Raw genomic sequence first — 13819 nt, forward strand, 5'->3', positions numbered from 1 at the left:
GCGGGCGGTCTCGGAACGCATCCCCCGCGAAAATTGAGGGGACACTGTATCTCAGGACTCCATAGCTGGATAATAATGCCAAATTCAGTCAAAACATCTGGCTGGCTGTGCAACTAATCATAACAATTCTATTTCATAGTATTAATCATAATAATTCTATTCATACTCAGAAGTAAGCCCGAGTTGAGTAAACGCGTACCCCAAATTTTGTCAAGTTAGAATTATTTTTTTTTAAAAGGACAAAACCGGTTATTACGTATAATTTCTCTGTAGTTTTCTACCCTCTGCAACTTGCTCTAAATCACGCCTGCCGAGGAGAAGAAGAAAAAACAACCCACCCACCCACATTCAACTCAGAGCCCACTCCCCCACCCCACCTCTAACCATCGGCCTCGCTCTTCGCTCCTTTAAAAACGGGCTCTGGACCCGGACTTCATTTCCCATCTTTCCTCAGGCGGGCTTGTCCCTTCCGCGTTGCCGTAGCCGGGCGTCGGAGAGAGAGGGAGGAAAGAGAGAGAAGGAGGGGAGGGGAAAATGTTGGAGGAAAGGCTGTGTGTTTACTTCCGGCCACCCTGAGAGAGCCGAGGGTGTGTGTGTCGCTCGCTTACTTCGGCTGGTTGGCTGAAGGGAAACCCGGCGGGCGCTGCCTTTGGGGGCGGGAACCCAGCGGAGCCGCCCGGAGGCAGGCGGCGGGAGGGGGTGGGGGGGGAGAGAAATAATAATAATAATAATAATAAAAAATAACGGCGGTTTCGGACGGCAGCACCAAGGAGGAGAGAGAACGAGAGCAGAGGAGTCAGGCGGGACGAGGTCCTCGTTGGGACCGGCGGCACCCATGAGTCACCTCCGAGGCCATTGCGGACGGTGAACGCGAGCTCTTCAGGCAAGCAGGCAGACAGGCAAGGACGGACGTCGCCGGACCCGCCGCCTGGTCGCTCGCCCGGCCGGCCCAGAGCACCGCAGCGGCGCCTTGCAGGAGGCGGCGTCATGGACTGGCTCATGGGGTGAGTAGCGCTTGAGTGGGGTGGTGGGTTGTTTTAGGGCAGAGGCTGCTTCCAGTTCGGTGGTTCTGCCCCCCACTCCCACTGCTTCTTCTCCTCCTCCTCGAGGGTTGCCCCTGCTCCCCGTCTTCCTCTCGTGGACCTAGCGGTGTTTGTGGGAAGACGCCGGGTCAGTTAAGGCGCGCCACAAAGTTGGAAGTTTGTTCTTGAGTTTTGTGCGTGGCCGATGACTTCTTCCCTCCACCCCGGCTTCTTTTATCTATCATCCATCCTATCTATCTATCTATCTATCTATCTATCTATCTATCTATCTATCTATCTATCTATCTATCTATCTATCTATCTAATATCTGTCTGTCTGCCTACCTACCTAACTACCTACCTACCTACCAACTTAATCTACTTATCTACCTACTGATCCTCTATCTATCTATCTATCTATCTATCTATCTATCTATCTATCTATCTATCTATCTATCTATCTATCTATCTATCTACCTACCTACCTACCTACCTACCTACCTACCTATCTTATGTATCTGTCTGTCTGTCTGTCTATCTATCTATCTAATTTATATGCCGCCCAACACCTGAAGGTCTCTGGGGGCTTTACACAAATATCATTAAAAAAAAAACAATTTTAATTTTTATTTTACTCTCTTTCCCCTTTCCCCTACCCCCCTACCCCCATCTTGTCTTTCCGTTTAAAATCGTGGTGGCTTTTGAAAAGAAAAAAAAAATGGAAGAAGATGAAAAGGTGGTTGTATCCTGTATAGGGTAGATTGCACCGGATATTTGCACCGGAATCGAAAGTCCATAAAACAAGAATGAAAGTTTGACTGTGGTTATTAATAACAGCCATGGTTAAATGGTTGCGTGTGAGAACTTCTTGAGTTTCTTTTTCTTTGCTGTGCATCCTGTTTAGAGAGAGAGGTAGTTTAAGCCTTCTTTCAGTTTGTAAAGAAGTACAAGCAGGGGACAGTGCTCCAATCTTGTGTGTGTTTGTTTGTCTGTGTGTGTGTGTGTGTGTGTGTGTGTGTGTTGTGTTATTTTTTTCAAAGCAAAAGTAGGCAGGGGTGGTAATCATAGACACCTTGGTTAATGCAGTGTTTTCCAACCGTGGCAACTTGGAGATACCTGGACTTCAACTCCCAGAATTCCCCAGCCAGCATTTGCTGGCTGGGGAATTTTGGGAGTTGAAGTCCAAATATCTTCAATTTGCCAAGGTTGGGAAACATTGGGTTAATGGTTATGACCTGGCAGCAGCTTTGAGAAGTGGGCAAAAATCATGAAAGGGTGTGGTGTGAGTGAAATGCACAGTGCTTACTTTAACCTGAGTAATAAATGGCTTCCTGTGGCAGCTAGTGTATTTAATGTTTTCTGAACAGTGAAAATGATATTTGATCAGCTATCATTAACCTACCAGTTTCTAAATTGAAAATACAAAGCGTTACAACGCTTGCTTCTGGATTTTGTGTTGCTGGAGAACAAGGGGTCCAAAAGTAGTAGTAATACTAGTTGAGACTGAAATGTGCTGTAATAACAGATTCCTGACTGCTGATGCTTTAAAAATAGTTTTTAAGAAATATATACAATACATGGAAAAAGTAGAAAGGGAAATCTTTAAAAAAAAAATTGATGGAGTAATGTATTTCAACCTGCCAGCTGCCCAAAATATTATTCTTCAATTGTGTTATTAGAAGGAGTTTAATACACAAATGCCCAAAGGCGCTTTTTCCAAGTGGCAACTGGACCTTCTGTTGTTTCATTTGTCATCCAAGAAGCTTTTTGGATGAAAAGCGAAACATCTTAAAAGAAAAAACCTTAAAGTTCAATTGCCTCTTGGAAAAAGCACCTTTGGGACAACCCTGACCTGGATGACTGAGAATCTCCATTGACATTTAGTTAATACACAAATATTGCCTCAGTCTATTGATATTGTAATAATTTGGATTTAGAGAATAATAGTCTCAACCCATTTCTGTCAGTTTAGATTTTTGTCTTTGCTGTTGCACTTTAACCCACAGTTTAAATGTATGTTTGTCTGTTGAAAGTTTGAAGATAAGACCTTGACAGAGTTTAAAACCAAACATTAACCACTGAAAAGGCGAGCTCAGTGTATTGGAATTGTAATAGTCTATTGCACAGAAGACAAAAAGTAGATTAACCTCCTATTACTTTAGAGTTGATTGTCTGTGATGATGGTATGCTGGCTTGATTATGCCTCTTTATTTATAGTAATTGTGTGTACATTCTTGATTTCTATGATTTATAAATAATAGTACATCCAAATGCATTTATAAGTAAATATTCTTCAAAAGCTATTTAGGTTTATTCAGTAATTTGATCCTGTGCTACTCATCATGGCTTAATGACATATTTTAGAGAAATTGACAAGATTTTTGCAATTCTACATCTAACTAGGGGGAAGAAATATTCTTGTATGTTATAATAAGTTGAAAAAGTATTATCCTGTTACATGGGAAATTGGTTGTTGATCAGCTGAGTTGCTGCCCTTATATTTAACAGTAACTGTTAAGATACTATGTTGTGGAAATGCACAATATTTTCTTGTAGTCAATTTGTCAAATTTATCATCTTTATATTATTCAAAAATTATTACAGTATCTCCTTAGGTGCATATCATATACTGCATCAACAAATCTTATCTGAAATGTTAAATTTAGTTATCTCTTTCAAGAGAAAAGGAACTTGTGAAATTTCTAACTTTCCTGTAATGTTATTGTATGTTAATATATTTAAGATACATTTTCACTGGAACATATTTGGTTCCAGTGAAACTTTCAAAAGCATTTATTTTTATAGCTGACTTAGTACTTCTTTTTGTCAATCCTAAATATAATATTGGAATATTTTATAACTTTATTTCATAAATGCCTGTGATAGTATTAGGCCTTTAGTAATGAGAAAATATTAATTTTATAATCAGGAGTACTTGTTTTTTGTTTTTTATTTTCAATATTCCAAGTTACCGGTAATTTTAGGAACTCTATGCCTTTTGAAATTTTGTTGAAACTCTCTGGATCCCAGATACCTAATTTTTAGCTTTAATACTTCTGGGCTTTATAAACATAATTAAAAGTATCTACTTCTCTTGTCTTGAACTTTTTGTGTCTTGTCTCTTTAGTAATAAGCATAAAATATAAAATAGTGTCAAGAATGGAATGTGTATAGAGGAGAATGAAATGAAGTTTTCAAACACTTGTAATAGTGCTTCTAATCTCTTAATAATGTAAGGGTGTACCTTACATAAAATCTAAGAATGTGAAGATCAAAGCTTAATGACAAAAGTGTATTATTTTGCATTGTTCAGAAATATTTTGCTTCAATTATATACTTAATAAGAAATAATTTATTAATAAATAATATGATAGCTAGGCCGCAGCTCCCATAGAGTCCTTTGAGAATATCAGCTATTGAAAGTTCATAATTTAGCAATCAAAATGTTATCCTATAATTTGCTGCTGAACAGTCCCATGTTAAGTTACTGACTATATGGCAAATCCAATTGGCGTCGGCTCTCTGGAACCAGCTTCTCCCGGAAAGGGGGGGGGGGTCTGCACCAACCCCACCCTCCTGGCCCTCTGGAAAGCCATGAAAACTTGGCTCTGCTGACAGACCTGGGGCCGTTGAGCAATACCATCTAGCTCTGGCCAAGAAGAAATAAATGATTTTATTCTTAGGGGTTTTAATTATTTTTATGTTGTTTTTAATTGTTGTACGCTGCCCAGAGTCCAGAAGGAGTTGGGCGGCCTACAAATCAGACAGGTAGGTAGGTAGGTAGGTGGTATTCTTTTTTCTTTTGCTTTTATCAGTCATTAATTTCAAAGAAAGAAAAGTAAAACTTGGGACCACTACTCAGATTGAAGAAATAATATGTTACAATTTATAATACAAATTTTAAAATCTATAGCTGCATTGTCTTGCAATATTGCTATTATCTTTGCTGTACTTCAGTTATATTATGTTATGCTCTGTTATAGTTGGGGTGAAATTGCTTGCAAAATGTGCAGACTTTCTTTCATTCTGCAGCTTATGGATTCTCAAGTATATTTTGAAAGTGTTTTAAGATCTAAAGAGAGAATAATCAATCCTTCCCCAGCTTTGCCAGTGAAAACGGCTTTAATGGAATTGAACACTTAGCTTGTACTTTTTGTATGAATGCCATCATTTAAATAGTGCATAGCTGACTGATACAATTTGGTTAGTTTCATTCATATTTAATTACATTCTTCATTTTTTCCCTTAAAAAAACTTTAAACTATTTAACTCTTTTAACTTTTTAGCTCTTAAAAACACTTTTTAAAGTTAAATAAAGTGATGACTTAGAGTTCTAAAACAGGTTTTCCATTCACACTTATATTTAATTTTATGGTACTGTTCTGTCTGTTCTTGAACAGTCTGATATTTCTTGCATTGTTCATCAGACTGGGAATAATTTACAGCTGGTGCTTCTTTACACTACTTTGTTCTAAGATAGTCATTTATCTTTAACATTTTTTTCTAGTTCTAAATATGCCTCAGGGCATCAATTTCCAGCAGAAGCAGGGAAGCAACATGTAATCCTATGTCTTGAACTGAATTTCTTTGGTTACATTTCAATAATTTTCAAGTAATAAAAACAAGTTCAGGCAATAAAAGTAGAACTTGGGTCATACATTTCAATTTTGTAAGCTGCAATGTGTGATAAGCAAAGAGCCAGTCATTACCTCTAATGAGAAAGCTTTTACCATGTGGAATATAGCAACCAGGTGCAATTCAAGGTGCTGATTGTCACCTTTGAAGCCCTTGATGCTTGAGACCAGGTTATCTGAGGGACTGTCTCTTGCAGGTTACATGTACCCAACCCATCAGAGCAGGGAGGTCCCATTCCCAAGGGAGATACACCTGATGGGACCCAGAAGAAGGGCCTTCTCCTTGGTGGCTCCCTCTGTGTTCTGGAACGCACTGACAATCTGGTTCTGCCAGTGGGCCTGGGGAACTCAGAGAGGGAGGGAGCCTTTTATAAATGGGTTGTTTGATCTGCTTTTTTGCTATATTATACTATATAAATTTATTTGATTCTTTTTGTTAGTAGTCACCATTGGTGAATAGGCAGCAAAATAAATTCAACAAATAAAACAAATAAACAAATAACTCCCCTTTTTTTTACTGCTCAGAAATTGTATGGGGTTATTTCTGTGTCACTAGCTTGTCTTCACATTAATATGCTAAATGACATTGATCAGCCCAAGTCAATCTACTGCAGGATGAAGACCACTTCATTAAAAGTTCTGGATCATGATCTACTGCTCTGGTCCAGAATGCTTTAGCTATTTTTGACTTCTTACTTTAGGGCTGAGAGAGGTTGACTGGTCCAGAGTCCCCAGTCTGACTTCCATGCATGTGCATGGTACCATCACCACTATATGGAGTCTACGGAGAGGGGCGGCATACAAATCCAATAAATAAAATAAAATAAATAAATAAAATAAATACCTCATTGTCTCCCATTCTGCAATATATGAGCCTGAACACCTGAGGGAAGAAATAAACACACACACACACACACACACACACACACACACACACACAGAGAGAGAGAGAGAGAGAGAGAGAGAGAGAGAGAGAGAGAGAGAGAGAGAACTTTTTCTACTTAATCCATAAATTGTTTATGGACTATAGGGATAAATGTTGGAATTATAAATTGTAAATTAAATGGTGAAATTGTAATTATACTAAATGCACCTACAAACATTTTTACTGTGACAACTTTTACGGTATATGACACCAGATCTTGAATACTTATTTATTTCTGCTGAAAATCTTAAAACCAGCTAGATTAATATAAGCATCTTGTTGAACAATCCAGAATACCTACATATTTTCTTTGAGAGGGATAGAAGTCAAGTCTTAGTCCTTGAGCTCTAAGCAGAGGGAAAGGCATTACAATGGAGTTCCTAATTCTTGGTTTTACTCCTGGAGAGAAAGAGCTACATAGTTCATTTCTTTGCTCTTCATACACAGCTTTTGATTGATACCATTTCCTGCTCCCTAGCCTTGTTCATGAATAGGCCCTTATAAAGAAGAAGCAGGCTATAGCTCATATGGAAGATTCCTTGGCTCAGAAGAACTGGTTGTCTGTAAGAGATATTGCCAGTTTCTCTCATGGTAGGGCAGCTGTTTCCAGTATGGTTTGCCTCTCCAGTACACATCCTTAACATTCTTTTTTATCCTCATATCTTGGATTTTTCACAGTTTGAATGACTTCTTTAAAAACACATTTATAGTTTGGGATTGGTTTTGTCAATCTATCAACATTTTTCATTTGGTTGGTACAAATTTGGTCCATTATTGCATTCTGAAACTGCATGAGGTTATTGATTGATTGCTAGATTATACTTCTTCTACCTTGCTTTAACCAAATGACTCTCAATGGCTTACAGTGTGTATAAACAAAAGCTAAAACATCCTTGGTACAGTTAAAGCCAATCAGGAGCAATTGTAACAAGGGTAACAATAACTTCAGCTTCCCCTCCCCACCTAAGGGCACAAAAAGATAAAGAATAACACAGGAAACAAAAAGTGAGTTGGCATCAGGTATAAACTCAAGAAAAGGCCCTCTAAAAGAACTTTGTTTTTTAATACTTTCCAGAAGCAAAGCATACTGTGAATTTCTTTCAGAAGAGGTAAGTTTTCTATAGCTGTAGGTTATGTTTTGTGGTATTCTCTGAGTAACTATGATCATAGCTGATGGGGCAATGACATGACAACATATAAATTGGTGATGCAGGAAAGAGAATTTGTTTTTTTACCTACACTGTTTTGTTTTCTTAGAGGTGCTACACCTGGTTTTATGGCTGCATTGGGTGTGAGAGTATTCAGGTATTCCATTTAATTAAAGAATTTGACTCTTCTCCAGTATAGTAAAAAAAAACCTCTATACATTTGTACACAGCTATACTGTTAGAAAAAAACAATCATATGCAATATTATAACCTCCACATTGTTTTCTCAGCAACGTTATCATTTGTCTCTCCACTGCAGGATGAAGGCCTTCTTCCCCAAGTAAAATATTTTTCCCAGATGTTCATTTTCTCTGCTGTGTATAGAAGTATTCATATAGTTGTTAAAAGGTTAAGATTAGTAGTAATAGTTCACCAAGTTTAACAGAAAGGTTAAATGCTGTTCTCAAGTCTGACTAGAGAGATGAAAACTTTTAGCCCTGCTGAATTTCAGCAATGATCATAAACGGCAGGAAACCACAGGTAGTATTAGACTTTTAAACAAAAAATGGACTGTAATTTTCATAGTAAGTGTACAAATCTAAATAATAAATAAATAATAAATAAATAGTAAGTGTTTTGGTAGAAAAACCATAGGAAAACGTGACAACACTGCACAACACTGCAAAGTAATTGCAAATGCAGGACAATTGCCAAATACCAGAATTTCAGTCATGTAACTGTGAGACCAGGATGATGGTCATAACTCAGTGAAGTAGTGGAAGTAATGTGCTGGTGTCCGGAGGCTGTTAGGATTTGGATGGGGGTTAACAGGCTCAGACTCAATCCCAACAAGACGGAGTAGCTATCGGTTCTGCCTCCCAAGGACATGTCCATCTGTCCATCCATCACTCTGGGGCAGGAATGTTTGATCCCCTCAAAGAGGGTCCATAACTTGGGTGTCCTCCTCGATCCACAGCTGACATTGGAACATAGTCTTTCAGCTGTGGCAAGGGGGGCATTTGCCCAGGTTCGCCTGGTGTACCAGTTGAGGCCCTATTTGGACAGGTAGTCTCTACTCACTCATGCCCTTATCACCTTGAGGTTCAACTACTGCAAAGCTCTCTACATGGGGCTACCTTTGAAGAGATTTCAGAAACTGCAAATCGTTCAAAATGCAGCCATGTGAGTGGTCATGGGCCTTCCTAGGTATGCCCATGTTTCTCCAGCACTCTGTGGACTGCATTGGCTTCCGATTGGTTTCCGGATGCAATTCAAAGTGTTGATTATGACCTATAAAGCCCTACACGGCATTGGACCAGATTACTTGCAGGACCGCCTCTTGCCTCATGGTCCCAGCGACTGTTTAGGTCCCACAGAGTCAGCCTTCTCCAGGCCCTGAGAACTAGACAATGTCGCATGGCGGAACCTAGGGGAAGAGCCTTCTCTGTGGGGGCTTTGGCCCTGTGGAATTAGCTCCCCCCAGAGATTCGTACTGCCCCCACCCTCCTTGCCTTCTGCAAGAGCCTGACCTCATCTATGCCGCCAGTCTTGGGACCACTAGACTTTAGCCCCCGACCGACGAATGTAATGTATGTCTGTTGTTTGAATGGGAATGATTGATTTTTAATGTTAGTAGGGCTTTTAGATTAGTTAAATTAATGGGATTTAGGAGTTTTATATTGTTTCTTTATATGCTGTAAGCTGCCCCGAGTCCTCAAACAGGGGCGGCATATAAATCCAATAAATAAATAATAAATAAATAAACATCTAATATAAACTATAACTGGATTTTATGAAGGATGTTGTTAATTTGAACCATTGTTAACTAAACAGTTTTAAGCCAAGGTCTTCTTTGCAAATTTTAGGCTACCTTCTCCTGATCTGCCCATTTGGATTGATTTAAAATGTATTTTGTACATATGCACTTATTGGTATACAGTGATCCCTCGATTATCGCGAGGGTTCTGTTCCAAGACCCCTCGCGATAATCGATTTTTTGCGATGTAGGGTTGCGGAAGTAAAAACACCATCTGCGCATGCGCGCCCTTTTTCCATGGCCGCGCATGCGCAGATGGTGGAGTTTGCGTGGGCGGCGAGGAAACCCGGATCTTCGTCTGCTCGCTGCTGCTGCGGCCGCCCAGCAGCTGATTTGCTCGGCGGCAGCAGCGAGGAGCCGAATCGGGCTTTCCCCTTTGCGTGGGCGGCGGGGAAACCCCGATCTTCGTCTGCTCGCTGCTGCTGCAGCAGCAGCGAGCAGACGAAGATCGGGGTTTCCCCGCCGCCCACGCAAAGGGGAAACCCCGGCTCCTCGCTGATGCCCCCGCTCGCCCGCCCGCCGCCCGCCAGCAAGTGGGGGAGAGATAGAGAAAGAGAGAGAAGGAAAGAAAGAGATGAGAGAGGGAGGAAGAGAGTGTGAGAGAGGAAGAAGCAAGATAGAGAAAGAGAGAGAGAAAGAAAGATGAGAAAGGAAGTAAGAGAGTGATGTCATCGGGTGGGAAAAATCGCGATATAGCGTTTCGCGAAGGTCGAGATCGCGAAAATCGAGGGATCACTGTATGTTTTATGTCTGTGGTAAAATAATACATAAGAATCTTTCTGAATATAATTGAGATTAACCTATTGGGGCTGTCAAAATAATGTATGTGGAACAGCATTTGTGGGATGTGGACACTTCATTATGTATATTTTTAATACAAAGAGTTGTATATTGGGGTGTCATAGTATACCATTTTATGGAAATCTTCTGTTTTTACACAGTGCCAGTACATAAAAGTTTTAGTATCTGTTGGCTATGCTGCACACATGAAGGAAATACATCCAGTAACCAAGTACAACTGGAATAACTGTAGAGATCTAAAAGTAGTGGCTCTGCTGCTTGGAATGCAGCTCAGATATGCCAAGTACTGTTGTTACATATGGAAATAGGACAGCTGTGCAAGAGTGTCACATTACATTAAAAAGAAATGGCCACTCTGAAAGAATTTGGTTCCAGGACAGAAAAGCATGGCACATGAACCTCTCGTTGACCCAAGATATTTTTGCCTCTGCCTCACATAAAACTCGAACTGATAAAAGTTTTTTTGGAAGCTATGAACAAGGAAAGTGAAAGTTTTTACTACCATCTGAGACAGATCTTTCCAAAAATAACTGATGCCATTTTTAAGGAAGGCATTTTGTTGGTTTGCAGATCAGATACATCATCAATGTTGTTGTTGCTGTTCAAAAACCTGTCAGTGGGGCCATAGAAAATCACCTGGAAAGCATTCAAGGATTTAATTGAGAATTTTCTTAGCAATTACAGAGCATCAAACTACATTTAGCTGGTTGACAAATATGCTGACTTTGTAAACCGCTTAAAAGGGAGCTGCAAAGCACTATGAAGTGGTATATATGTCTAAGTGCTGCTGCTATTGCTATTTATGAGTCTAAGAACTGTGGCAGTATTTTTTTCAGACTGTTAGACTAAGACGGCTCTTTCAGTAATGTCATTCCTGAATGCAGCATGCCTTTATACAAATAAAACTAGGACTTGCTCCCTTTCTTCATCTAACATTTATACATGTTTTGTTCTGTGTTTTATCAATTGTTACATTGAATATTAGATCCCTTGTTCCTAATATATCAATTGTTGGATCTATGTTAGATAATGTTAGATAACTCAAAAGTTGAGTTGAACTCATAATTACATGAACATGTTTATATTATTTTCATTATGACAGTAAGAAGTGATTGTCACTATCTCATGAGATATTAGTAACCTCATATTCTAATTACTTAGCTTTTTTAATAGGTTAAGATAATTTATTTATTTTAGATTTATTTATTTATTAGATTTTATAGGTTAAGATAATGCTGTATTAATCAATGGTTAATTTGCTTATCTCCCTTGGGCAGATATTTGCTTCATTTTTGCTTCTATACATTACAGAAATCCACCTCTATTTTTCATGTCATAAAAGAGTGATAAACAAGTTTCCCTTCAGTTATTTTTTTTTTAAAAAAATTGATATTTAATCGAGGGTCATTTCTCCCTTGTAAACTAATAAAATGCAAAGTCTGGTTAATTTAGGATCAATTTTGTCTTTATATTGAGTTGCAGCAAAATCATAGTGTGGCTTTGTTAAAATAAATGCACAATAAGTTAATACGGTATAAATTAAGAAAATAGTAGCCTAGTGAATTCTATAGATGAGATTCTTACCTTGCACTCATTATTTTAAATAAATTTTTAAAGCTCTTGTTAATAGTTTTTTTTAAAAAACACTTTGATTTATTTGTTTTTCTCAAAGCAAGAATTTCCCTTGTTTTGCAGTACTTTGCATCTACACATTACAGTGGTACCTCTACTTAAGAACGCCTCTACTTAAGAACTTTTCTAGATAAGAACCAGGTGTTCAAGATTTTTTTGCCTCTACTTAAGAACCATTTTCTACTTAAGAACCTGAGCCTGGAAAAATTTCCCAGGAAATTTGAGAGCGGCACGAAGGCCCAGCCAGTTTCCTGCCATTCCCCCTTTAATCCCGGCCATCTTGGGCTGCCAGAGGAGCCTTTTGGTGACGCTTAAGGAGGCTTTGTCAGTCCACAGCAAACGAAGCATTTTCCTTTCTTTAGGTGTTTGGAGAGGGAATAAACCTCTGCCAGCGCCCAGAGAAAAGAAACGCTTCCTTCGCTCTGAGCAGCCGAGGAGTCACCACAGTGAAGGAAAGGCTCCGGCTACAAAGCGAGTGAGCAAGAGGAGAGGGGAAGCCTTCAGCATGGGAAGGAAGAGGCAGCAGGTAGCAGCAGCAGCAGACAGTGTATGGGAGGCAGTATATGGGAGGCAGCCTCGCGCCGGGTGTATTGGAGGCGTGTGCTACTGCTTGCCACCTCACAGTCCCTCTTTTTTTTTTTTTACGCCTTAAAGTTTTGGATTTTTTTGATTCCCCTCACCTTACCTTCTTCCTTCGGCAGCGACTGGCCTCCTTCTCTTCTTCTTCTTCCTCCTCCTCCCACCCAAATTCCGAGCTTTTATTTCTTTCCTAATGGGTTTGCATGCATTATTTGCTTTTACATTGATTCCTATGGGAAAAAATGCTTCTTCTTAGGAACATTTCTACTTAAGAACCTGGTCACAGAACGAATTAAGTTCTTAAGTAGAGGTACCACTGTATTTCAAAAGAAATGTGGTTTTATACCACATTTTTAGTAAAATAGCTAAAAGTCATATTTTTTTTTTTTAGATTGAGCAGTTGGTATCTTCTAAACAGTATATTGATTGATTCATTGTGGGAATCTTCATAGAATCATAGGAATAGAAACAGAAACATAGAAGATTAACAGCAGGAAAAGACCTCATGGTCCATCTAGTGTGTCCTTATATTATTTCCTTTATTTTATCTTAGGATGGATATATGTTTATCCCAGGCATGTTTAAATTCAGTTAGTGTGCATTTACCAACCATTTCTGCTGGAAGTTTGTTCCAAGCATCTACTACTCTTTCAGTAAAATAATATTTCCCCATGTTGCTTCTGATCTTTCTCCCAACTAACCTCAGATTGTGCCCCCTTGTTCTTGTGTTCACTTTCCTATTAAAAACACTTCCCTCCTGAACCTTATTTAACCCTTTAACATATTTAAATGTTTCGATGATGTCCCCCTTTCCCTTCTGTCCTCCAGACTATACAGATTGAGTTCATTAAGTCTTTCCTGATACGTTTTATGCTTGAGACCTTCCACCATTTTTGTAGCCCGTCTTTGGACCCGTTCAATTTTGTCAATATCTTTTTGTAGGTGAGGTCTCCAGAATTGAACATAGTATTCCAAATGTGGTCTCACCAGCGCTGTATACAGCGGGATCACAATCTCCCTCTTCCTGCTTGTTATACCTCTAGCTATGCAGCCAAGCATTTTACTTGCTTTCCCTATCACCTGACCGCAATGCTCACTCAACCACTACCCCTAAATCCTTCTCTTCTGAAGTTTTTGCTAACGCAGAACTGCCAATACAATACTCAGATTTAAATTATGTGAACTCGAACAGAAAGTTATTTTCTAAATGAGACACCACGGTAATATAGGAAATAAAAGATAAGGATTTTCTTTTTAAAAGT

The 13819-nt window shown here is 39.2% G+C and overlaps 1 protein-coding gene across 1 annotated transcript in view; it reads left to right on the top strand.

Annotated features, from left to right (window-relative positions):
• Window positions 1-492: 492 nt before the first annotated feature.
• The window catches only part of MOB2 (MOB kinase activator 2), a 145852-nt gene continuing 132525 nt past the window's right edge, over window positions 493-13819 (top strand). Inside the window, exon 1 of the mRNA XM_070765146.1 lies at window positions 493-1004. Within this exon, the coding sequence (XP_070621247.1) occupies window positions 988-1004 (17 nt within the window). The 5' untranslated portion in view covers window positions 493-987. The remainder of the gene's footprint in view (window positions 1005-13819) is intronic.

Source organism: Erythrolamprus reginae, chromosome 1 (assembly GCF_031021105.1).
Source record: "Erythrolamprus reginae isolate rEryReg1 chromosome 1, rEryReg1.hap1, whole genome shotgun sequence".
Classification (NCBI taxonomy): Eukaryota; Metazoa; Chordata; class Lepidosauria; order Squamata; family Dipsadidae; genus Erythrolamprus; species Erythrolamprus reginae.